The 23,413-nt window shown below is 69.9% G+C and overlaps 2 protein-coding genes across 7 annotated transcripts; both read left to right on the forward strand.

The window, feature by feature from the left end:
* Positions 1-956: 956 nt before the first annotated feature.
* On the forward strand, positions 957-7,091 carry ACADVL (acyl-CoA dehydrogenase very long chain). 2 transcript variants are annotated; one of them, XR_011327360.1, is made up of 21 exons: positions 957-1,098; positions 1,640-1,679; positions 2,043-2,114; positions 2,201-2,273; positions 2,359-2,423; positions 2,550-2,684; positions 3,075-3,219; positions 3,295-3,424; positions 3,503-3,628; positions 3,707-3,905; positions 4,424-4,528; positions 4,614-4,700; positions 4,807-4,869; positions 4,986-5,087; positions 5,292-5,389; positions 5,499-5,571; positions 5,656-5,728; positions 5,987-6,059; positions 6,159-6,234; positions 6,328-6,511; positions 6,551-7,091. XR_011327360.1 is itself a non-coding variant. In XM_069799680.1 (20 exons), exons 1-20 carry the CDS (start codon positions 1,040-1,042, stop codon positions 6,451-6,453), a joined length of 1,920 nt encoding a protein of 639 aa, XP_069655781.1. In that variant the 5' UTR covers positions 957-1,039; the 3' UTR covers positions 6,454-7,091. The 2 variants fall into 2 exon arrangements, 1 of the variants encoding a protein (XP_069655781.1); XM_069799680.1 differs by having other exon boundaries at positions 6,328-7,091.
* Positions 7,092-7,230: 139 nt separating this feature from the next.
* DLG4 (discs large MAGUK scaffold protein 4) lies at positions 7,231-23,022 on the forward strand. Of its 5 annotated transcripts, XM_069799676.1 has the most exons (23): positions 7,232-7,249; positions 7,822-7,929; positions 8,163-8,224; positions 12,405-12,470; positions 14,196-14,249; positions 14,326-14,376; positions 14,992-15,116; positions 15,548-15,717; positions 16,221-16,357; positions 16,865-17,009; positions 17,202-17,340; positions 17,863-18,019; positions 18,405-18,507; positions 18,591-18,705; positions 18,808-18,984; positions 19,752-19,788; positions 19,969-19,996; positions 20,343-20,390; positions 20,491-20,592; positions 20,977-21,149; positions 21,449-21,558; positions 21,984-22,075; positions 22,521-23,021. In XM_069799676.1, the coding sequence occupies exons 6-23, from the start codon at positions 14,347-14,349 to the stop codon at positions 22,625-22,627; spliced, it is 1,995 nt and encodes a 664-aa protein (XP_069655777.1). In that variant the 5' UTR covers positions 7,232-7,249; positions 7,822-7,929; positions 8,163-8,224; positions 12,405-12,470; positions 14,196-14,249; positions 14,326-14,346; the 3' UTR covers positions 22,628-23,021. The 5 variants fall into 5 exon arrangements, 4 of the variants coding, with proteins under 4 accessions (XP_069655777.1, XP_069655780.1, XP_069655779.1 ...); XM_069799679.1 differs by lacking the exons at positions 7,232-7,249; positions 7,822-7,929; positions 8,163-8,224 and adding an exon at positions 9,191-9,315 and having other exon boundaries at positions 22,521-23,022; XM_069799678.1 differs by lacking the exons at positions 7,232-7,249; positions 7,822-7,929; positions 8,163-8,224 and adding an exon at positions 10,886-10,910.
* The last annotated feature ends 391 nt before the right edge of the window (positions 23,023-23,413 follow it).

Below are 23,413 nucleotides of genomic sequence, written 5' to 3' on the forward strand. Positions count from 1 at the left end.
CCCCCCCCCAGGACAGAGGAGGTTTGGGGGGGGGACCCTCACCCCCAGGCCATGAGGTTTAGGGCAGCCCCCACCTCCTGGGGGGGGTCCCAGGACTCAGGGGGTTTGGGGGCCCCCAGGCAGTGGGTGTGTCCTTGCCCTGGGATGTTTTGGGGGCCCCCCCCCAGGTGTACAGTCAGGCTGTAAATAGAGGGGGGAAGCAGTTTTTCATGTGTGTTATTTTTTTAAACTTTTAATTCCCCACAACCCACTTTTTCGGGGGGGGGGCCGCCCCTCCCTTCCCCTCCCCCCGCGGTTTGGGGGTGTTGGGGCGGTTGGAGCATCCCGGGGGGGGAGGCACCCCCAAAATGGGCCGGGTATGTCCCCGTGCCCCCCCCCCCCGAGGGGGTGGGGCGGGGTTTGGGGGATCCTTCCCCCCCCGCCCCTTCCCCCCCCCCCCTTGTTTTAAGAATAATATTTTGGAGTTCGCGTGGGGGCTGCAGCCCCCCCTGTAAATAAACGGCGCCGCGGCCTTCGTACGGGGGCGTCAGCGTCCCTCTGTCCGGCTTCGGCACCCGGGGGGGCCTCCTCACACACCCCCCACCCACCCGGGGGGGGCCTCCTGTCCACTACCGTCCCCCGTGGGGCAGCCCCACGGCGACCCCCCCACGGGGATATTCCCCCCCCACGGGTCGTGTCCGACCCCCGCTCCGCGCTCCCTCCCGGTGGGCGGGAGGACGGGCGGGGCGGGGCCACAGCGAGGAGCGGGTCGCCATAGCGACGGGCGCCATTTTGGCTCCGTCCCAGCCGGCCGCGGGCGCCATCTTACGGCGGGGCGCAGGCGGCGGCGGTCCCGTCCCGGGGAGGGGCGTGGCTCCGCGCTCCGGTTCATTTGCATCTATTAGCGTAGCGGGGGCGGGTGCTCGGCGGTTAACTACGTTTCCCAGCGTGCCCCGCGCGGGGCGGCCCTGCCCGGCCCGTGACCTTGGCGGGGAGGGGCGGGGGGGGGGGACACCGGGACGGGCCCGGGACACCGGAGGGACGCAGCGGCGGCGGCGACATGAGGGGAGCGGCCGGGCTGGGGCTGGGGCTGCGCCTGCTCCGCTGGGCCCCGCCGGGGTGAGCCCCCGGGAGTTTTTTGGGAGGGCCCAGGGCCGGCGGGGGCTGGGGGGCGGGGCCCCGGGTTTCGGGGGGCTTTGGGGTTTCGGGGGGGGGGGGGTGTCCCAGCACTTGGGGAGGGCACCGGGATACGGGGGGGGGGGCGTTGGGAGCAACCCGGGGGCTGGAGGAGTCCCAGAGCTCCGGGAGGCTCCGGCGGCTGGGGGGACTCCGGGGGTCCCGGGATTTTGGGGGGCACCCAGCTCTTGGGAGGGATCCCAGTACTTGGGGGGGGAATCCCAGTACTTGGGGGGGGGACGGCCCGGTTAGGGGAACCTCTGGCTTTGGGGGCGTCTGGGGGGGGTCCTGGGGCTGGGGGAGCCCCGAGACTCGGGGGGTCGGGGTTTTGGGGGACTTGGGGGTTTCGGGGGGGTCCCAGGACTTTAGGAGCCCCCCCCCCCGGTGTGGGCGGGATGGGGCTGTTTGAGGGAACACCGGGGTTTGAGGGGGTCTGGGGGGTTCCCGGGGGGGCCGCTGTGACACCCCCCCCCTTCATCCCCAGGGTCGGGGGGGCCCGGCTGCAGAGCACGCATGAGGCTGAGGTAGGGACTCCCCAAAAACCGCCCCCGCCGGGATACCCCCCCCCTTCCCTGGGATCCCCCCCCTCCTTGTGATGTCAGAAATGGGGCAAAGGGCGGGAGGCGGTAACTGGGGGAAAGGTGATGGGGGGGGCCCTGGGGGGGTTCCCGAGGGTTTTGGGAGACCCGGGGGGGGGGTGTGGGGGAACCCTAGGCAGGGTATCAACATGTAGGGGGTCTTTGGGATTGTTTGGGGGGGGGGCGGATTGGGGTTGGTGTGGGGATTCTCAGGGCTGGGGTTCCTGGGGGGGTATGGGGGGATTTGGGGGTACAGGGATGGTTTGGGGGGCCGGGGGGGATTTGGGGTGCTCTCATTTCCCTCTGCAGGCCGTGCTGCACAAAACTGGAGCAGTGGCAGCAGCTGCTGCGGCCCCCCCCAAAGCCCAGCCTGCCCTGGAGGTGAGTAGGGGGGCGGGGCGGGGGGGCGGGCCTCGGGGTGGTGGTGGGGGGCACCGGCTGCCCCCTGATATTTCCCTCATCCCCAGGAGTCCAAGTCATTCGCCGTGGGGATGTTCCTGGGGCGGTTGAACACGGAGCAGGTCTTCCCATACCCCTCAGGTAGGGGGACCCCGAAATGACTGGGGGGGGTAGCCCCTTATTTTGCACACACACACCCACCCGTGACCCCCCCAATGTCCCATAGCACTGAGCGAGGAGCAGGAGCAGACGCTGCAGGAGTTGGTGGGACCCGTCACCCGCTTTTTTCAGGTGCAAAGGGGATTTTGGGCGTGACTCCTCCACGGGGGGGCTGCACCCCCTTTCCCAGGGATCCTGGGTCTGGGGGAGTAGTTTGGGGGTCCCCCTGCCCTGACACACACCCCCCCCCCCACCCAGGAGGTGAACAACCCGGCCCGGAACGACGAGCTGGAGCGGGTGGAGGATGCGACGATGCAGGGGCTGAAGGAGATGGGGGCCTTCGGGCTGCAGGTGCCCCCTGAAATGGGGGGGCTGGGGCTCTCCAACACCCAGGTGAGCCCCTTCAGCCCTCCCCGGGACCCTCGTCTGCCAGTGGGGACCCCCTTCAGGTGTCCCCAAGGCCCTGGGGACCCTCTGTGCTTCTGGGGACACTTGTCAGCCCCCCCTAAACCCCCCGGGGACACCTTCAGCCACTTCTTGAGCCCATGGGGACCCCCCCAGCCCTCCCTCAGCCCCCAAATACCCTCTCATCCCCTTGGGGACTTCTTTCAGCCCCCCCCCCCAAGACCCCCTGTGCCCTTGGGGATACCCTTCTGATAACCCCAGCCCCCTCGGGTGCCCCCTCTCCCCCTTGGGGATGTCCTTCAGCCCCCTCAAAGAGACCCCCTCTGCCCCTGGGACCGCCCCTCAGCCCCCCCCCGACTGTGCCCCTCCCCCCCCCAGTATGCCCGGCTGGTGGAGATCGTGGGCCAGCATGACCTAGGGGTGGGCATCACGCTGGGAGCCCACCAGTCCATCGGCTTCAAGGGGCTGCTACTCTACGGGACCCCCGCCCAGAAGAAGAAATACCTGCCCCGCCTGGCCACCGGTATGGGGACGTGAGGGGGTGGTGGTCTGGGGGAGCTGGGGACCCCCCCCCCAACCCCTCCCTGTGCCCTCCCAGGGGAGACGGTGGCGGCTTTTTGCCTGACGGAGCCGGGCAGCGGCTCGGACGCCGCCTCCATCCGGACACGGGCGCAGCCCAGCCCCTGCGGCACCTTCTACACCCTGGACGGCAGCAAGATCTGGATCAGGTGGGGCTGGGGGGGGAGCCCGGGGAGGGGGTCCGAGTACTCATGACCCCCCCGCCGCCTCACACCCCCTCCCCACAGCAACGGGGGCCTGGCCGAGATCTTCACGGTGTTCGCCAAGACGCCACTGCGGGATGAGGGGACGGGAGAGACAAAGGAGAAGATAACGGCGTTCATCGTGGAGCGCGGCTTCGGGGGGGTCACCCAGTGAGTGGGGGTCCATGGGGGGGGTGTTTTGGGGTGCTGACTCCCCCCATCTCACCCTGACACCCCCCCCACTTCCAGCGGTGCCCCCGAGAAGAAGATGGGGATCCGGGCGTCCAACACAGCGGAGGTTCACTTCGAGGGGGTGCGGGTCCCGGCTGAGAACGTCCTGGGGGTGCCCGGGGGGGGCTTCAAGGTGGCCATGAACATCCTCAACAACGGCCGCTTCGGGATGGCTGCCGCCATGGCTGGCACCATGCGGGGGGTCCTGGCCAAGGCTGTGAGTACCCACAGATCCCCTATGACTCCCAGACCCCTCTGGTGGGACCCCCTCGCCCCCTTCTTACCCCCCAGGACCCCTCTGTACCCCTCTCCGTGCCCCTGGGGGTCCCTCAGACTCCCACATACCCTCCTTTGTGCCTTCTTCAGGATCCCTCTGTATGCTCTGACCCCCCCAGAACCCTCTTAGGCCCCCCAGACCCCTCCTTACCCTTACAGGAACCCTCTGTAACCCCCCAACGCTGCCCCAAGACACCTTCATACCCCTCTCCATGCCCCTGGGGGTCCCTCATCCCCCCTCAAGACCCCTCCATGCCCCAATGCCCCCCCCGAGGATCCTCTTTGTCCCCCAGGACCCCCCTAGAGCCTGCCCCCATGCCCTTGGGGACCCCTCCCCATCCCCCTGGGGCTCCTTTCCTTCCCCCCCAGCAGCACAGGGGGCTCCTGGCCAAAACCATGAGGCCTGGGGTCCCCCCCTGCCCCTCCTCAGCCCCCCCACCCTGGTGCCTCTCCCACCAGGTGGAACACGCCACCAACCGCACCCAGTTTGGGGACAAGATCCACAATTTTGGGGCCATCCAGGAGAAACTGGCGCGGATGGCGCTGCTGCAGTACGTCACCGAGGTGGGCGCCAGCGGGGAGGGCCTGGGGGGGGCACTGGGGGTTCTCTGCCCCCCCAGCCCCCTCAACCCTCCCCTCTGCCCCCCAGTCCATGGCATACATGATCAGCGCCAACATGGACCAGGGAGCCACTGACTTCCAGATAGAGGCGGCCATCAGCAAGATTTTCGGCTCGGTGAGGGACCCGGGGGCGGGGGGCGGATGGGGGGGCTGGTTTTGGGAACCCCCCGAGGGGGGTTTGGGGGTGTCCAGGGGGGGTCTCACCGCTCTGCTCGCGGCAGGAGGCAGCTTGGACCGTGACGGACGAGTGCATCCAGGTGATGGGAGGGATGGGCTTCATGCAGGTGAGTGGGACTCCTGGGTTGTGGGGCTGCCCCCCGGGTTATGGGGCTGCCCCACAAGTTGTGGGGTGCCCCCCCAGGTTGTGGGGACCCCCCCAAACCCTGCCCCTGCCCTGCAGGAGAGCGGCGTCGAGCGGGTGCTGCGGGACCTGCGCATCTTCCGCATCTTTGAGGGCACCAACGACATCCTGCGCCTCTTTGTTGCCCTCAACGGCTTCCAGGTGGGGGGGGCTGGGGAGCGCTGGGGGGGCTGAGGCGGGGGGGTTGGGGTCCTGGGGGGAAGGTGGGGGGAGCATTGGGGGGCTGAGGACCCCCATCCCTGACTGCCCCCACGTTTGGGGATGCCCATCTGTGCCCCACCCCAGGCTTGGGATCCCCACCCCTGACCCCTCTCCCTGGGGTTTCCCCCCTTTTCTGCCCCCCAGACTTTGGGGGTACAGCTCCGGGGGCTGCAGAAGGCCCTGAAGAACCCCCTGGGCAATGTGGGGGTCCTGGCTGGAGAGGTCACCCGTCGCCTCCGCAGGTACTGGGGGGACCCCAACCCCACCTGCCCCCCCCCATAGCTGCCCCCCTTTTCCGGGGGGGGGAGGCAGTTTAGAGAGGGGGCTGACTTCTCTGCCCCCACCCCCAAGGAAAGCTGGGCTGGGCTCGGGGCTCTCCCTGCAGGACCACGTGCACCCCGACTTGCAGGAGAGCGCCCAGAAGGTGAGTGGGGGGACTGGGGGGCACCAGTGGGGGGGGCCGGGGGGGACCCCGCCATGACACACCACCCACCCCACCCCGCTGCAGACCCTGCAGTGCCTGGAGCTCTTCGCCGAGACGGCCGACGCACTGCTGCTGAAGCATGGCAAGAAGATTGTGGGTGAGTGGGGAGCTTGGGGGGGCCCCCGGGGGGCAGGCTTGGGGGACCCTCCTTAACAAGGGGCGGGGGGCTCTGCCCCACTCCTGGGGGCAATTTGGGGGTGCTGGCGGGTGGCTGCCTTCGTTGCTGGAGGGGCCGGGGTCAGTTTGGAGGTGCTGGGGCCTCCCCTCACCCCTGGGAAGTTCAGGGGTGGTTTGTGGGTGCCAACGTTGGTTTGGGGGTACTGCCCCCCCCATCCCCTCTCTGCCTGCCCCCCAGATGAACAGTTTGTGCTGAAGCGTGTGGCCGACAGCGCCATCGACATCTACGCCATGGTCGTCGTCCTCTCCAGGTACAGGGGGGGTCCGGAGGAGTTCAGGGGGGCCCTGCCGCCCCCCACCCCCCCCCCAACGTGTGGGGCTGGCTCAGCTCCCCCCCCATCCCTCCCCAGGGCATCACGGTCCCTGGCCATGGAGCAACCCACGGCGCAGCACGAGCGGCTCCTCTGCGACACCTGGTGCCAGGAGGTGAGGAGGGGCTGGGGGGGTTTTGGGGGGATTGGGGGGGTGAGACTGGGGGGGGCTGGTGCCACCCCCAACCCCCCTGTTGTGCCCCTCCAGGCCCACCAGCGGGTTTTGGCGACACTGCGGCCACTGCCCACTGAGAGCTTCCGCAACCTACGGGGCATTGCCCGGGCCGTGGTGGAGAGTGGGGGGGTCGTCGGGCCCACCCCCCTCGGCTTCTGACACCCCGCCCCCCCCCCAGCCCCCCCGGGACCTCAACCCCCAATCCTGGACCCCCCAAGTGGAACCAGACCCCCCCACCTAGCCCTGGACCTTCCAGTCTGGTCCTGGACTCCCCCAACCCACTCCCAGAGTCCCCAGCTGGAGCCTGGACCCCCCCCAAGTGGACCCAAAAATCACCCCCTTATCCCCCAACCCCATCACCTTCCCCCCCCCCAACTCCCTCTACTGCCTTAACCCTGCCCCCCCAGGGTAGGACACCTCACACACACCCCCTTTTTTTTGGGGGGGCACAGCTTTGCTCCCCCTTGGGAGGGCAGGAGCATTGACACTCCTGGGAGGGGCTTTAGGCTACCCCCCAAATCCATCATGGAAGTTTGGGGTGCCTTAAGGAAAGGCTGTTTCAAGGGTCCCCCTGCCTGTGGTGGTGGCAGTTTTGGGGACCCCCCCAGAGGGTCTGGGGATGCCCAGTAACACTGGGGGGGGCTGAGCAGCCTGGGGGGGGTTCCCCCTGCTTTGAGGGTGTCCTGCCCACTTGTGGGGGGGTCTCCCTGCTTTGGATGGGCTCCCCTTGCTTGGGGGGGCCCTGTCTGTTGTGTGCCTAATTAATTGCAGCTGCTTAATAAAGGGTGACTGTGAGACCCCCCCCCTCCCTCCTGCATCCTCGGGGGGGGGGGCTGGGGGGGCCCTGGGACTCCATTTCCCACCATGCCCCGGGGGGGGCGGGGGGGACCCTAAATCCCCCTCTAAGCTGCAGCTCAGCAGGGATTAGCCCGGGCCATGGCACTGGGACAGAGGGGTGAGCGTGGGGCTCGGGGGTCCTGGGGAGGCCAGGCCAGGGGGGCTGGGGGGTGCCTGGGGGTCCCTGACCCATCTTGGGGGGCCCAAAGGGGAGAGCTGGGGGGGGCACAGGGAGTCTCTAACCCATGCTAGGATCCCTGGAGGGGGGGGTCACAAGGGTCTGTGTCCCATGTTGGGGGCTCTGGGGGGGGGTTAAAGGGGTTCCCTGCCCCGTGTTGGGAGGTCTGAGAGGGTCACAGGGGCATCCCCAACCCATGCTGGGGGCCTAGGGGGGGCAAATGGGGGGGGCTCTGACCCGCATTGAGGGTGCTGGGGGGGTTACAGGGAGTCCCTGACCCACACAGGGGGGTTGGGGGGGGAGGACGGTCCCTGACCCATGTTGTGGGCTGTGGGGGGCTCACGGGGAGTCTCTGACCCACAGTGGGGGGTCCAGGACGGCCCTGACCTGCCCCGGGGGGGTCACAGGGGGTCCGTGTCCCATGTTGGGGGCCCTGGGGGGGGTCACAGGGGGTCTCTGATAGATATTGGGGGGCACCGGGGGGGGGCCCTGACTCACACTGGAGTACCCAGGGGCTGGTGCCCTGCGGCTGCTGGAGGAGGCCCTGGGCCCCCCCCCCCGGCTCCGGGCGCAGCAGCTCCTGGGGGTGCTGCAGAGCCCCCTCTTCCAGGCCCTGCTCGGTACGGGGGGGCTGGGGAGGGGCTGGAGGGAGGTGGGGGCTGGGAGGGAGTGGGGTGATGGGGGGGCCAGAGGTGGGGGGGGCTGGGGGGGGAGTGGGGGGGGTGATGTGGGGTCACTGGGGGGGGCAATTCGCCATTAATTAAGAGGGGGACGGTTGGGGAGGGGGATTTGGGGGGTGTTGGGGGGGGCACAGCCCCTGACATCCCCCCGCCCCCCTGCCCCGGTCCTGCAGACATCCAGGAGAGCTACGAGGCGACAGTGGCGGAGGCCCCCCCCGCGCCCCCGCGGCTCCGGGTAACCCTGACACCCCCCGACAGACCCCCGGTACCCCTCCGGGTTGTTGTGTCGCACACCCTGTCACGCTGCGGGGGTGTCCCCGTGTCGTCGCCCCCCTCCGGGTGTCACACACTGTCCCCGGGGTGTCGCCACCCCCCCCGGGTGTCGCACGCCCGGTCGGGCTGTTGCTCAGCCGCCGTGTCAGGGTGTTGCACGTCCCCGCGGGGTGTCGTCCCCCCCCCGTCACGGTGTCGGGGTGTCACCCCCCCCCCCAAGGTGTGTGCATCCGTGTGTCTGTCCTCTCCCCCCCCCCCTCGGGCTGCTACACCCCCCACCCCCGTCGGGGTGTCGCCCCCCCCCCCCCCGGTGCCGCCCCCCCGCTGACGGTGCCGGCTGTCGCCCCCCCCAGCTCCTCCCGGGGGCGGCAGGGGAAGGGTTAACCCCCCCGCCCCGCCCCCCGCCCGGCTCCGCTCCGGCTCCGCCGCCGCCGCCGCGTCCCCCCCGTCCTCCGCCCGCGGCCTCTCCTCGCCCGCCCGCCCCGTCCCGTCCCCGCTCCCCTGCTCCCCCCTCCCCGTCCTCCCCCGCCCGCCGCTCCCCCGGCCCCGCTCCGACCGGATCCCGCGGTACCGCCGGGGCTCCGGGGGCTCCGGTCCCCCAGCCCCGCCGTCCTCCATCCCCGGTCCTCCATCCTTCCCCCCCCCCCCCGCCCCCCCGCTCCTCCGTCCATCCCCCGGTCCTCCATCCTCCGTCCTCCATCCCGCCATCCCCCGGTCCTACACCCCCCCACCCCCCACCCCCCCCCCGGTTCTCCATCCTCCATCCCCGGTCCTCCATCCTTCATCCCGCCCCGGTCCTCCCTCCATCCTCCGGTCCTCCGGCTCCCCCTCCCCTCCCCAAGCCCCCGGTTCTCCAGCCACCCCGGTCCTCCTTCGCCCCCGGCCCCCGCTCCGCCGCCCCCCCCTCCCCCCCCGCCCCGTTCCCATCCCGCCCCCCCCCCTCCCCCGCCCCGGGCGGCCCCGGCCGAGCCCCCCGCCCGCCCCGGCGGCCCATGAGCGCCGGCCCCGGCCCCGGCCGCCGCCATGGACTGTCTGTGCATCGTCACCACCAAGGTACGGCCGGGGCCGGGGCCGGGGCCGGGGCCGGGGGGGGCCCCGGGGGCAACGGGGCGGGGGTCGGCGGAGCCGGGGTCGGGACGGGACCGGGGGCCGTGGGGCGGCCGTGGGCGCCTCTCTGGGCTCCTGGGGGGATGCTCTGTGGTCCGGGGGGGGGGGGCCTGGGGGGCCGCTCTGGGCTCCCGAGGGGGCTACTCCATGATCCTGGGGGTCCTGTCTGGGCTCCTGGGGGGCCGCTTTATGGTCCGGGGGCGGGGGGTCCCGAGGGGCCGCTCTGGGCTCCCGAGGGGGCCACTCCGTGATCCTAGGGGTCCTGTCTGGGCTCCTGGGGGGGGGGGGGGTATGCTCTGTGGTCCGAGGGGTCCTGAGGGTCCCCTCTGGGCTCCTTGGGGGCTGCTCTATGGTCCTGGAGGGATGCTAGGGGGTCCTGGGGGTCCGCTCTGTGCTCCCCAGGGGGTCCTATCTGTGGTCGTGGGGGTGGCCACTCTATGGTCCTGGGGGGATGCTCTGTGGTCCTGAGGGGCCTGGGGGGCCCACTCTGTGTTCTTGGGGGTCCTCTCAGTGGTCCTGAGGGGCCACTCTCTGTCACGGGGGGGGGGGGCGTCGTCTCTGTGCTCCCAAAACCTCCCCATGTCACAGCACGGGGGGGGGGGGGGGGTGTCCCCGCGTATGATTTTGGGGGGGGGGGAAACGTGCCGCTGGGGCCTGTCCATCGCGAGGGGACTGTAGGTCTCTATGGCGCTGGAGGACCAGGTGGTCCCCGTCCATCCCACGGCGGGGGGGGGGTTTCTCTCTACTGGGGTGACGGCTGTTGGTGTCGATGGTACTGGGGGTCTGGGGCGGGCTGACACCCCCACGACCGGCACGGGGTGACACGGCCGCCGACTGTGTCACCCCGTGCCGGCCGTGGGGGTGTCGCGCCCCCCCCCCCCCCCAAAAAATCACGGGGGCGTTTGACATGTGGCGGGTGCGTGTGTTGCCATGGCGCCGCGCGTGGGGGGACGCGCGCGCACACACACACACACACGCACCGGGCAGCGGGTGTGAACACGCGTGTGCCGGGCGGGGGGGGGGGGATACGGTTGTTGCTCCCCCCCCCCTCCCCGCGGCCTACACGGGGCCTTGGCGTCACCCAGCGGTATTTTAGGCCTGGTGTGGGCAGCGGGGGTGGGCGACACCCCCACACCCCCCCCTCCTGCCTGCGCGCCCCCCCTCCCCTCCTGCCCGTCCCCCCCCCGCCCCCCTCTCCCCTGCCTGCGCCCCCCCCCCCCCCAGGGCTGCCCGCGCCCGCTCGCGCCGTCGCCAGGCGACGCGGCCCCTCCCCGTTGCCAGGCGACGCGGCCCCGCGGCGTTGCCCGGCAACGGTCGGCCGGAGGCAGCGCGGGAGGGCGGGGGGGAAGCTCCGCCCACCCCTCCCACCCCCCCACGTGCGCGCGGCCCCCGCGCATGCGCCGGCGCGGCGCTTCCCTCTCCCTCCCCCGTTAACTCTTGGCGCTCCGGGTTGCCACGACGACCCGGGGCGGGGCTTGGTACGGGTCCCCGGAGGGGGTCAGCGCGGAGTACGGCGGCCGGGAGGGGCCAGGCTGGGCCCGGTACGCGGGTCCCGGGGGGGCGGGGGTCCCTGCGGCTCCGGGGGACCCGGAGGGGTCAGTCCGGGTCCGGGGCGGGGGTCAGTCGGGGTGCGGGTCCCTCCCGGGCCCGGGGCCGGTCCCCGGGGGTTGGGGGGGGCTCAGCGCGGGCCGGGTACGGTGGCCCTGAGTGGTCAGGGCGGGCCCGGTACGGAGGCCCGGGGGGGTCAGTCCCGGTCATTCGCCCCCGCCCGCCCCCCCGCGCCGTTAATCCCGGCGGCGGGCGGGTAATCGCGGCCGCAATCGGCGGGCGGGGCCCGATGGAGGCGGCGGGGGGGCCGGGATGGCGGGCCCGGGCCCGGGCGGGCGCGGGGCGCGGGGGGCGGCGGCGGGGCCCCTCCGGCCGCCCGGCTGCTTCTCGCCGCTGCTCTGCCAGTGCCGGGTGGTCTGGCGGGACCGGAGCCTCTCGCTGGCCTTCGGCTGCAAGGTGGGGCGGGGGTCGCTGGGAGAGCTGGGGGCGGGGTACTGGGGGCACTGGGACGGCATACTGGGGGAGCTGGGGCACTGGGAGAGCTGGAGTCGGGGTATCGGGGGCACTGGGATGGCGTACTGGGGATACTGGGGGTGCTGGGAGAGCTGGAATCGGGGTACTGGGGGCACTGGGATGGCATACCGGGGGCATTGGGGGCACTGGGAGAGCTGGAGTCAGGGTACCAGGGGCACTGCGATGGCATATTGGGGATACTGGGAGAGCTGGGCTGGTGGGGCTGGGGGCACTGGGACGGGGTACCAGGGATACTGGGAGGACTGGAAGAACTGGAGTCAGGGTACTGGGGGTACTGGGAAAGCTGGAACTGGGTTGCTGGGGGGCACTGGGGCAACTGGAACGGAGCTGGGATGGGGGCACTGGGGGATTTAGGATGGGGGCCACTGGGAATACTGGGAGATCTGGGACTAGGGGCACTGGGAGAGCTGGGATGAGGGTACTGGGAGGCACTGGGGGAGCTGGGGGGGGGGGCACCAGGCCCCCCCTGCTTGTGTCCAGCTGCGAGGTTGCACTGGGAGGGACCAGAGAGATACTGGGAGCACCGGGAGCGGCTCCCACCGCGGGGGTCGGGGGCTCACTGGGAGCCCCCCAGTGTCGCTGGGGGCTGGCGGGGGGGTCGCCCAGTTTGAGGGGGGGGTCTGGCCCAGTTCGGGGGGGTCCCACCCCCCCCCCGCCCCGGCTTAGCCCTTAATCCCCGCCTGGGATTGGCCAGGGCGCAAATCGCTGCTGGGATTAAACTGGTGCTGCCTGGGTCCCCCGGGGGGGGGAGGTGACCCCCCCCCCCCCCCCCGCTCTGTCACTGCCGCTGCCGGTAATTAACTGGATCTCCCCCGGGCCCCGCCAGCGCCCGCTCTAATTGCTGCGGATCCTTAATTAATCTTAGTTAATTGGGAGCGCGGGGGGGGCACGGGGATATCCCCTCCCCCCCCCGCCGTGTCGTGCCCCCCCCCCGAGCCCCGTGTCTCCCGCAGAAGTACCGGTACCAAGATGAGGACAGCCCCCCCCTGGAGCAGAGCCCCGCCCACCTCCCCAGCCAGGTAAGCCCCGCCCACAACGGCCCCACCCCTCTGCACTGGGCCTCGCCCCCTAGGCTTGGTTAGCCCCGCCCATGTGTCAGCAAGCCCCGCCCCTGCGGTGGCTCCCTCCAGCGGTGGGGACACCCTCCCCCCCGGGTGTCACACAGGTCACGGGGGTGTCACGGGGGTCGTGATGATGTCATATGGGTTGTGGTGATGTCATCTGCGGCGTCACTCAGGTCGTGGCGGTGTCATGGGGGTCGTGGCGATGATGTCACACGGGTCGTGGTGATGTCACAGGCGGCATCAGGCGGGTTGCGACAGTGTCACGGGGTCACGGTGGCGTCACATACAGCGTCGCACAGGTTGTGATGGTGTCACAGGGTCGTGGTGATGTCACCTGCGGCGTCACTCGCGTCGTGCCAGTGTCATGGGAGTTGTGGTGGCACCACGTACAGTGTCACGCAGGGTGTGATGGTGTCACAGGGTCGTGGTGATATCACATGTGGTGTCACTCAGGTCGTGACAGTGTCACGGGAGTTGTGGTGGTGTCGTGCATGGTGTCATGTGGGTTGTGATGGCGTCACCTGGGTCGTGACAGTGTCACAGGCAATGTCCCACAGTGTCCCCCAGCCAGGGCGCTGTCGTCTGGGTGTCCCACAGCTCACGGTGCTGTCGCGCACAGTGTCGCACACGGTGTCACAGGGTTCGTGTCAGTGTCACACGGCATCCATCCCATGCTGTCACACAGCCCTGTTGCTGTCCCTCGGCTGTGGGGCAGTTGCACAGGCGGCCCGTGCCTGGGACGGTGCTGGGGTGGAGGTGTTGGGGTGTCAGGATGTGGGTGTTTGTTGGGTGTCAGGGTGTCGGGTGTGGGTGTTTGTTGGGTGTCAGGGTGTTGGGTGCTGGGGTGTGGGTATTTCTTGGGTGTCAGGGTGTTTGTTGGGGTGTCAGGGTGTCTGGTGCGGGTGTTTGTTGGGTGTTTGTTCGGTGTCAGGGTGTTGGGTGCTGGGGTGTGGGCATTTCTTGGGTGTCAGGGTGTTTGCTGGGGTGTCAGGGTGCGGGTGTTTGTTGGGTGACAGGGTGTTTGTTGGGTGTTAGGGTGTTGGGGTGTCAGGGTGCGGGTGTTTGCTGGGTGACAGGGTGTTGGGTGTTTGTTGGGTGTCAGGGTGTCAGGTTGCGGGTGTTTTTTGGGTGTTGTTGGGTGTGGGTGTTGGGTGTCTGGGTGTCGTCGGGTGTCAGGGCGCAGGTCTTTGTCAGGCGTTCGTCGGGTGTTGCTGGTCATCGGGTGCTGCACCTGCCTGTCTCACGCTCCCCCTCCATGTCACACGCGTGTGCCTACAGCTCGGGGGGGTGTCCGGGTCCCCCAACTCCCCCATGGGGGGGGGTACCCCGCTGTGGGCGGGGCCGTGGGCGGGGCCGGCTCCATCCGGGGCTGCGGGCGGGGGGGGCCATGTTGGTCTCGGTCTGGTTCGCCAAGAAAATGGGGTGGCGGATCCTGGGCAGCGTCCGGAGGAGCCAGCAGGGGCCGGTACGGGTCGGGGGTGGGTGATGGGGGGGGGGGTATTTCCCAGCATCCTTTGCTCTCTGCACCCCCCCCCCCCCCAAGGGGGAGGGCCTGGGGGGGCATCCCCATCCTCCCGTTGCCGTGGCGACAGCCGCTGCGGCGTTGCCGTGGTAACTGGGGGGGGTGGGTCTGACCCCCCGGTGTGACGACCCCCCCCCATCCTCGTACCACCCCCCCAGGCCAACTCGCCCCCTGTCATCGTCAACACCGACACGCTGGAGGCCCCCGCCTACGTGAGTGTGTCCCCCCCGGGTCCCCCCCGTGACCCCCCCGGACCCCCCCGCCCCCCCTGACCCCGTCTCCCCGCAGGTGAACGGCACCGAGGGCGAGATGGAGTACGAGGAGATCACGCTGGAGCGGGTGAGACTCCCAACACCCCCCCCCTCCCAAGACCCCCGGGGACACCCCCAGGCCCTGACCACGCTGGAGTCCCCAACACCCCCCTGAGCCCCCCCACAGCTCCCTGACAGCCCCCCCTGGGACTCCCGAACACCCCTGGAGCTCCCCAGGTCCCTGACACCCCCTCGGACCCATTGACCTCCCTGGAGCCCCCTAGCCCCCCCCTCCCAGTCTCCTGACCCCCCAAGATCCCCTGGAGTGCCCCAAGGCCCCCCCAACCATTTCAGCCCCCCCATCTCCCCAGCAGCCCCCGAATTCCTCCCTGTGATGCTGGGGCACCCCATATCCCCCCCAGCTCCCCAATACCCCCTGGGATCCCCCAAAGAGCCTGGCATTCCCCCCCCTGCCCAGCTCCCTGACACCCCCTGGCCCCTCCCCAGCCCCCCCCTCGTGGACACCACAACCCTCCTGGGGGCTGCTCAGCCCCCCAGTACCCCCCCGGATCCCCCCAACATCGAGTCCCTTGTGCCCATGCGGGGTGCTGGGGTGCCCCCAGCCCCATTTTGGGGTGTGGGGGTGGCCCCCGGCCCCCCCCTCCCCCCCCCAGCGCTGATGGTCCCACCCCCCCACCCCCAGGGTAACTCAGGTTTGGGGTTCAGCATCGCGGGGGGCACCGACAACCCCCATGTCGGGGATGACCCCAGCATCTTCATCACCAAGATCATCCCCGGAGGCGCCGCTGCCCAGGATGGGCGGCTCAGGTGGGGACCCCCGGCCCCCCACCCCCCACCCCAGCCCCCTGACCTCCCCTAAACCACTCCGGGACCCCCAAGTCCCTCTGGGTCCTCCCAGACCCCACCTGGGACCCCCAGACCCCCCTGAGGACCCCCCAGACTCCCCCTGGGACCCCCGAGTCCCCCATGAACTCCCCTAGACCTTGTACAGGTGCTGCAGTGGGTGTCTGGTGTTGGATAGGGCCCCCCCAGACCCTCCCCTGGAGCCCCCCAAGAATCCCCAGCCCCCCCCGGACACCCCCTGGAGCCCCCTGAACGCCCCTAGATGCCATCCAGGCACCGAGCAGGCATGTGGCAGTGGGAGGTAGGGCCCCTTGGCCCCCCACCCCCAAGACCTTCCCCTGGAGCCCCCCAGGACACCCCCCAGCCCCCCCCAGTCTGAGCGGGTACCTGTGCAGGGTGAACGACAGCATCCTGTTCGTCAACGAGGCGGATGTGCGGGAGGTGACGCACAGCGCGGCCGTGGAGGCGCTGAAGGAGGCCGGCGCCGTCGTCCGCCTCTACGTCATGCGCCGCAAGGCCCTGGCCGAGAAGGTGGTGGAGGTCAAGCTCATCAAGGGGCCCAAAGGTACAGGGGAACACCCCCCCAGGACCAGCACCGGGACCCCCAAACCCAAGGAGCCCCATGGGACCCCCTCAGGGACCTCCGAACCTGGGGACCCCCAGGGACCCCTCCCAGGGACCTCTGTGGACTGGCCCTGGGACCACCAAACCCTCATGGGAGTCCCATGGGATCCCCCCAAGGACCCCAAAACCTGAGGACCCCCTGATACCCCCACAGACCAACACTGGGACCCCCAAACCTGGGGAGCCTCACTGACTGGGATGCCCCCAAGGACCCCCAGGCCAAGACTGGCACCCACAGGACGTCTGTGGGGACCCTCCACCCTCGGGGACCCCCAGGACCCCCAACTGTGGGGCTGCCCTGACCTCTGCCTCCCCCCTCTCCCCCAAACCTTGGGGACCCCAAAGCTGGGGACACCCAGGGCTTCCCCAGCTGGTGGGGCAGGGTGGGGGGGTGACACAGTGTGGGGGTCCCTGCCCTGACCCCCCCCCCCGGCCCCCACCCAGGGCTGGGGTTCAGCATCGCGGGGGGCGTGGGGAACCAGCACATCCCGGGGGACAACAGCATCTACGTCACCAAAGTCATCGAGGGCGGTGCCGCGCATAAGGATGGGCGGCTGCAGATCGGGGACAAGATCCTGGCCGTGAGTGGGGATGGGGACGCGATGGGGATGGGGATGGGGACGCAATGGGGACACCCTGGGTATAGGATGGGGACACAATGGGGCTGGGGACACCCTGCGGATGGGGACAGGGACATGATGGGGATACCCTGGGGACAGAGACACCATGGGGATAGGATGGGGACACGATGGGGATGGGTGGCTGCAGACTGGGAGCAAGATCCTGGCCGTGAGCAGGGACAGGGACGCTGTGAGGATGGGGACATGACAGGGACAGGATGGGGGCGGATGGCTGCAGATGGGGGACAAGGACAGGGATTGGGACGTGTTGGGGCTGGGAACACCCTGGGGACAGGGATGGGATGAGGACATGTTGGGGACATGATGGGGACAGGCAGCTGCAAACTGGGGACAAGGTGCTGGCCGTGAGTGACGGACGGGGCAGGGACATGGTGGGGACTGGGACGGGGCGGGACGCAGCTGTGTCCCTCCGTCCCCGTCCCCCCCGACATCCCCGCATCCCCGCAGGTGAACAACGTCAGCCTGGAGGACGTGATGCACGAGGATGCGGTGGCGGCGCTGAAGAACACCTACGACGTCGTCTACCTGCGGGTGGCTAAGCCGGCTGCCACCTTCCTTGGGGACGCCTTCGCACCCCCTGACGTCACCAGCTGTGAGGGGGGGGACACGGCGGGGGGCTGGGGAGGGACACACACACGGGAGGGGGACACCAGATGCACTGTCCCCTCTCCCCAGGGTGGTGGGACCCCCCCCCCATCCCCATCCCTGCTGTCCCCATCCCGTCTGTCCCTGCTCTCCCTGTCCCTGCTGCCCCTCCTGACCCTGCTGTCCCCGCTGTCCCCAGCCTACTCAGCGCACCTGGATGCAGACCTCGGTCCCCAAAGCTACCTGGGCCCTGAGTTCCCCCCGGCCATGACCCCCACGTCCCCCCGGCGCTACTCCCCCGGCCCCAAGGACCTGCTGGCTGAGGACGACGTCCCCAGGTACCGTCCCCGATGTCCCCGTGTCCCCTGGGCTTTTTCCCCACAGCCCTGGGGTGTCCCTGCATCCTTGGGATGTCCCCAAAGCCTGTCCCGGGGGTGTCCCACCATCCCTGGGGTGTCCTCGTGTCCCTGGGCTCTCCCCATGGTCCCCAAGGGCATGTCCCTGCAGCATCCCCATGTCCCCGGGCCGTCCCTGTATCCCCAGGAGAATGTCCTGGGGCTGTCCTCACATCCCTGGGGTGTCCCCGCATCCTTGGGATGTCTCCAAGGCGCATCCCACCATCCCTGGGGGGTCCCTGGGCTGTCCCCAAGGGCACATCCCCGGGGGTGTCCCTGTGTCCCCTGGGCCATCCCCAAGACGTGTCCCTGGGGTGTCCCCCCCATCCCCGGGGGTGTCCCCATGTCCCTGGGCTGTCCCTGAAGGCACGTCCCAGGACCGTCCCCACGTCCCGGGTGTCCCTGCATCCCTGGGGTGTCCTGTCGCCCCGGGGCTGTCCCCACCTCGATGTCCCTTGTCCCCAGGGAGCCGCGGCGCATCATGATCCACCGGGGCTCGACGGGGCTGGGCTTCAACATCGTTGGGGGGGAGGATGGCGAGGGCATCTTCATCTCCTTCATCCTCGCCGGGGGCCCGGCCGACCTCAGCGGGGAGCTGCGCAAGGGCGACCAGATCCTCTCTGTGAGTGACGTGGGGACGCGGCTGTCCCCAGTCCCGTCTCCGTCCCGGTCATCGTCCCCACAGCCGCGTGTCCCCATTGTCAGCCCTGCAGCTGTCCCCATCTTCCTCCCTGCGGTGATGTGTCTCCATCCCTGTCGTCATCCCCATGGCGAAATGTCCCCATCGCCATCCCCATGGTGCAATGTCCCCGTCGCCGTCCCCACGGTGAAATGTCCCTGTAGGGACGTATCCCCAAAGCTGTCCCCATCCCTCTAACCGCGGCGATGTGTCCCCATCCCCTTTGTCACCCTTAAGGTGGTGTGTCCCCATCATCGGCCCCACAGCGACACGCACCCCCCCCCAATCACCGTCCCCCTCCCCGTGGTGATATGTCCCTGTCCCACAGGTGAACGGCGTGGACCTGCGCAGTGCCACGCACGAGCAGGCGGCAGTGGCGCTGAAGAATGCCGGCCAGACCGTCACCATCATCGCCCAGTACAAGCCCGAGGGTGAGCGGGGAGGGGGTCCCTGGGGGGGGGGCAGTCCCTGGGTGTCCCTGAGGGTCCCCTGACTCCTCCCGTTGTCCCCGCAGAGTACAGCCGCTTCGAGGCCAAGATCCACGACCTGCGGGAGCAGCTGCTAAGCAGCAGCCTGGGCTCGGGCAGCGCGTCCCTGCGCAGTGACCCCAAGCGCGGCTTCTACGTCCGGTCAGCGGGGACAGGGGACGTCGTGGGGGGCACTGGGGGACGACGACGACAAGGTGACATGGGGATGGGGAGGTGTCCCCTGACAGCCACGTCTCCCGGCAGGGCGCTGTTCGACTACGACAAGGCCAAGGACTGCGGGTTCCTCAGCCAGGCACTCAGCTTCCGATTCGGGGATGTCCTCCACGTCCTGGACGCCTCCGACGAGGAGTGGTGGCAGGCACGGCACGTCCTGCCCCCCGGGCAGCCCCCTGACATCGGCTTCGTCCCCAGCAAGCGGCGGTGCGGCTGGGATGGGGACTGGGAGGCAGTAGAGTGGGACTGGGGGGCACTGGGAGGCAGCAGGGAGGGACTTGGGGGGCACTGGGAGGTAGTAGTGTGACTGGGAGGCAGTAGGAAGGGACTGGGGGCACTGGGAGGTAGTAGAGTGTGACTGGGAGGCAGTAGGAAGGGACTTGGGGGGCACTGGGAGGTAGTAGTGTGACTGGGAGGCAGTAGGAAGGGACTTGGGGGGCACTGGGAGGTAGTAGTGTGACTGGGAGGCAGTAGGAAGGGACTGGGGGCACTGGGACGTAGTAGAGTGTGACTGGGAGGCAGTAGGAAGGGACTTGGGGGGCACTGGGAGGTAGTAGTGTGACTGGGAGGCAGTAGGAAGGGACTGGGGGCACTGGGAGGTAGTAGAGTGCAACTGGGAGGCAATAGGAAGGGACTGGGGTCACTGGGAGGTAGTACTGTGACTGGGAGGCAGTAGGAAGGGACTGGGGACACTGGGAGGTAGTAGGAAAGGGACTTGGTCACTGGGAGGTAGTAGAGTGCGACTGGGAGGCAGTAGGAAGGGACTGGCAGGCACTGGGGAAGACTGAGAAATAGTAGGAGGGGAGTGGGGGGCACTGGGAGGCAATAAGGGGACACTGTGGGGAACTGAAGGGGGCAGGAGCCCGCCCCCCCCCCCATCATCTTTGTGCCCAGCAAGACCAGTGTATGTTGGGGGGGGCACTGGGAGCACTGGGGGGGCACTGGGAGACCAGTCTGGGCTCTCTCTGGCGCAGGGTGGAGCGGCGGGAGTGGACGCGGCTAAAGGCGAAGGTGAGCCCTGTCGTTCCCCCCCCCAACCGGGGTCCCCCTAGGCCCCCCCAAACCCGCCCCCCCAACTGGGGTCCCCCAAACCCGGGGCCCCCCCCCCGGGCCCCCCCACACCTGCCCCCCCCCCCCCCCGCCTCTGCCTCTTACTCTCCTCTCTCCTCTCTCTGTCGCTGCCCCCCCCAGGATCGGGTCCCCGGATCGGGCTCGCAAGGTGGGTGCTGCCCCCCCTGTCTGTCCCCTGCTGTCCCCCCTGTCTGTCCCCCTGCCCTGTGTCCCCCCCGTCTGCTCTGATGCTGTCTCTGTCCCCCAACTCTGGCTGCTGCTCTGCGGGGGGGGCCTGGATGCCGGGGTCCCCTGGGGGGGTCGGGATGCGGGGGGAGGGGGTCGACCCCCCACCCCAGATGTGGGGGGATCCCCTGGGGGCTGCACCCCCTGGATCTGGGGGTGACACCCCCCTGGATGCTGGGGGTCCCCCCAGTCCTGGGGGTCTCAGGGTGGGGGTGGCCCCCCCGATGCTGGGGTTCCCCCCCGCCGGGGCTGACATTGTGTCCCTGCAGGGCGGGAGGATGCGGTGCTGAGCTACGAGACGGTGACGCAGATGGAAGGTGAGAGCGGAGGGCTTGGGGCAGGTTTTGGGGGTCCTGTGTTCCCCCCCCCAGGGCTCAGGACTCCCCTACTAACCCCCCCGCTTCCCCCCCCCCCCAGTGCACTATGCCCGCCCCATCATCATCCTGGGCCCCACCAAGGACCGGGTGAATGACGATCTCCTCTCCGAGTTCCCCGACAAGTTCGGCTCCTGCGTCCCCCGTAAGTGGGGACACGGGGAAGGGGGGGACGGGGGGACCCCCACGCTGTCCCTGGGGGGTCCCAAGGTGGCCCTGTCCCCACTGGCTGTCCCCAGCCCCACCACCATGACCCTATCCCCATCCCCACAGCCACGCGTCCCCCTGTCCCCATCCCCACACTGTCCCCAAACACGATGCGGTCCAAGGGGGGGCCCACGAGGTGGATGGCACAACTACCGCCCTTGTCTGCGTCTCCACATCCCTGTGCCCATCCCTATGTTGTCCCCATGCCCCTGTGCCCACCCCTGGGCTGTCCCCATCCCCATCCCCTCATCCCTGTGCCCGCCCCCACGCTGTCCCAGTCCCCCCATCCCTGTGCCCGTCCCCACACTGTCCCTGTCCCCAGACACGACGCGGCCCAAGCGGGAGTATGAGGTGGACGGGCGCGACTATCACTTTGTGGCCTCACGGGAGCGGATGGAGAAGGACATCCAGGGCCACAAGTTCATCGAGGCCGGGCAGTACAACAGCCACCTCTACGGCACCAGCGTCCAGTCCGTGCGCGAGGTGGCCGAGCAGGTGGGGGACCGCCAGGGCGTGGGGGGGGGCCTCAAAGGTGGCACGGGGTGGGGGGTGGCCCCGTGGGCATCAGAGGGCTGGCCCCGAGGGTGTCCCCAAGGGTGGATGCTGGTGTCACAGGGGTGTCCTTGCTGGTGGCACTGGCATGTTCGTCACCATGGTGTCCCCGAGGGTGGCATGGGGGGGACGGACCCCAAGGGTGGCACTGGGGTGTCCCCATGGGCATCCCTGGGGGGTCCCCGGTGCGTGGGCAGGGCGTGGCAGGGTGTGGCAGTGACGTTGCCGGGGGGGCGTGGCAGGGCAAGCACTGCATCCTGGACGTGTCGGCCAACGCGGTGCGGCGGCTCCAGGCGGCCCAGCTGCACCCCATCGCCATCTTCATCCGCCCCAAGTCCCTGGAGAACGTCCTGTGAGGGGCGGGGCCGCCTGCGAGGGGGCGGGGCCGGGGCGGGGCATGAAGCGGCGGCCCCTGCACCGGGGCTGGAGGGAGCGGGGAGGGAGCGTGGTCTGCCGGCGGGAGGGGGGCGGGGCATGTGCGAGGGGCGGGGCTGCGGGGAAGGCGCCGGCACTGGAGGGAGCGGGGAGGGGGCGTGGTCTGCCGACGGGGGCCGTGAGAGTGGGCGGGGCTTGAGTGGTATTCTAAGGAGCTGGTGGGTGGGGCCTGGGCTGAAGGCGGGGTTTGAGATCCTGGTGGGAGGGGCTACGGGGCGCGGCTGGGGAGAGGCCTGAGGAGCGGGGGGGCGGGGCCTGTGTTGGTATGGGGCTGGGGAGCCAGGGTGGGGCAGGCAGGGGTGGGGCAGGGGGCGTGGCCTGGACCGGTCTCTCTGCCCCCAGGGAGATCAGCAAGCGGGTGACGGAGGAGCAGGCACGGAAAGCGTTCGACCGGGCGACCAAACTGGAGCAGGAGTTCACCGAGTGCTTCTCCGGTGGGGAGCAGGACCCCCCAGGGACGCCCAGACACACCCCCCCGGGGCCCACAGACCCCCCATGGGGACCCACTGCCCCTCACAGCCCCCCTGGGGACCCACAGACCCACCACCCCTCATGGGGACACACAGAAACCCCCACCACCACCCCCCGCATGGGGCAGCCCCACACAGGGACCACAAACACCCTCAGGCTCCCCCCTCAGCCACAAATAAACCCCCACAGGGATTCCTGAGACCACACCAGTAAGCAGAGGCCCCCTCCCCCTGAGAAACCCCAGGATGACAGGGGCTTCCCCCCTCCCCACCCAGCCCTACAGGGACACCCACAAGAACCCCTGGGACCCCCCCCCCCAAGCCCTCCCGGAATTTCCCCCCAAACTCGGGGGTCCCTTCTGCCCCCCCCCCGCCCCCCTCATTAACCCTTTCCCTCTGCTCCCTGCAGCCATGGTGGAGGGCGACAGCTTCGAGGAGATCTACCACAAGGTGAAACGCGTCATCGAGGAGCTCTCGGGCCCCTACATCTGGGTGCCGGCCCGCGAGCGGCTCTAGGGGTGGGGGACCCCCCCCCGGTCCCCCACACACAGCTCCCCCTGCACCAACACCCCTCCTCCCCGGGGGGCCCCCCCCCAAACCGGCAGGGACCCCCTGCCCGGGGGTGGCTGCATGCACGGCACACCGGGGAGGGGGGTGGCTCTGACACCCCGAAAGCGACGGGGGGGAGGAGGGCAGGGGTGACAGCCCCCCGCCCCCCCGGGGGTTGTGGGGGCCCCCCCGCCCCGGCAGTGCCCCCCGGGGTCCCCGACTTCTGGCGGGGGGAGGGGGGGGCGGGCGCTCTGAGCTGCCGCCCCCCCCACACACACTTTGGACTTGAGTTTTTGTACATATAATCTCTATATTTGTACGCCCGCGGGGGTGGGGGCCCCCCCCCCAAACCCAGCCCCCCACCCTGGCGGGTGGGGGTGGGGGGCCCAGAGGCCTGGGTCCCCTTGGAGGGGGAGGTTGTCCCCTGGGCCCCCCCCGGCGCAGCGGGGGCTTCCCCGGTGGGGGGGGAGATGAGAGTATTTTGCATAGAAATATTATTGCTACCGTCAGGCGGGAATAAACCGAGTTGAGACGCCAGAGGCCTCTGTCTGGGGCGGGGGGGGGGGCATATCAGGGGGCTGGGAGAAGTCAGGGAAACATTGGGGGGGCAGGGGGTGTCCAGGGCTGATCTGGGGGGGTGGCAGGGGCCGGGGTGGGAAGGGGGGCAGCAGGGTCTGGGGGGGGCCTGGGCTGGTCTAGGGGGTCCAGGAGGGCTCTGGGATGGGGGACAATAGGACCTTGAAGAGCCCCAGC

The sequence above is a fragment of the Haliaeetus albicilla genome, chromosome 13 (genome assembly GCF_947461875.1).
Source record: "Haliaeetus albicilla chromosome 13, bHalAlb1.1, whole genome shotgun sequence".
In the NCBI taxonomy this organism is placed as follows: domain Eukaryota; kingdom Metazoa; phylum Chordata; class Aves; order Accipitriformes; family Accipitridae; genus Haliaeetus; species Haliaeetus albicilla.

Bases quoted from the DNA above. Each gene is read 5' to 3' on its own strand.
- ACADVL (XM_069799680.1), top strand. From the start codon at position 1,040: ATGAGGGGAGCGGCCGGGCTGGGGCTGGGGCTGCGCCTGCTCCGCTGG. The intron at 1,099-1,639 runs GTGAGCCCCCGG...CTTCATCCCCAG, and splicing joins CTCCGCTGGGCCCCGCCGGG to GGTCGGGGGGGCCCGGCTGC. The intron at 2,685-3,074 runs GTGAGCCCCTTC...TCCCCCCCCCAG, and splicing joins TGGGGCTCTCCAACACCCAG to TATGCCCGGCTGGTGGAGAT.
- DLG4 (XM_069799677.1), top strand. From the start codon at position 11,230: ATGGCGGGCCCGGGCCCGGGCGGGCGCGGGGCGCGGGGGGCGGCGGCG. The intron at 12,471-14,195 runs GTAAGCCCCGCC...CCACCCCCCCAG, and splicing joins CCGCCCACCTCCCCAGCCAG to GCCAACTCGCCCCCTGTCAT. The intron at 18,508-18,590 runs GTGAGCGGGGAG...TTGTCCCCGCAG, and splicing joins CGCCCAGTACAAGCCCGAGG to AGTACAGCCGCTTCGAGGCC.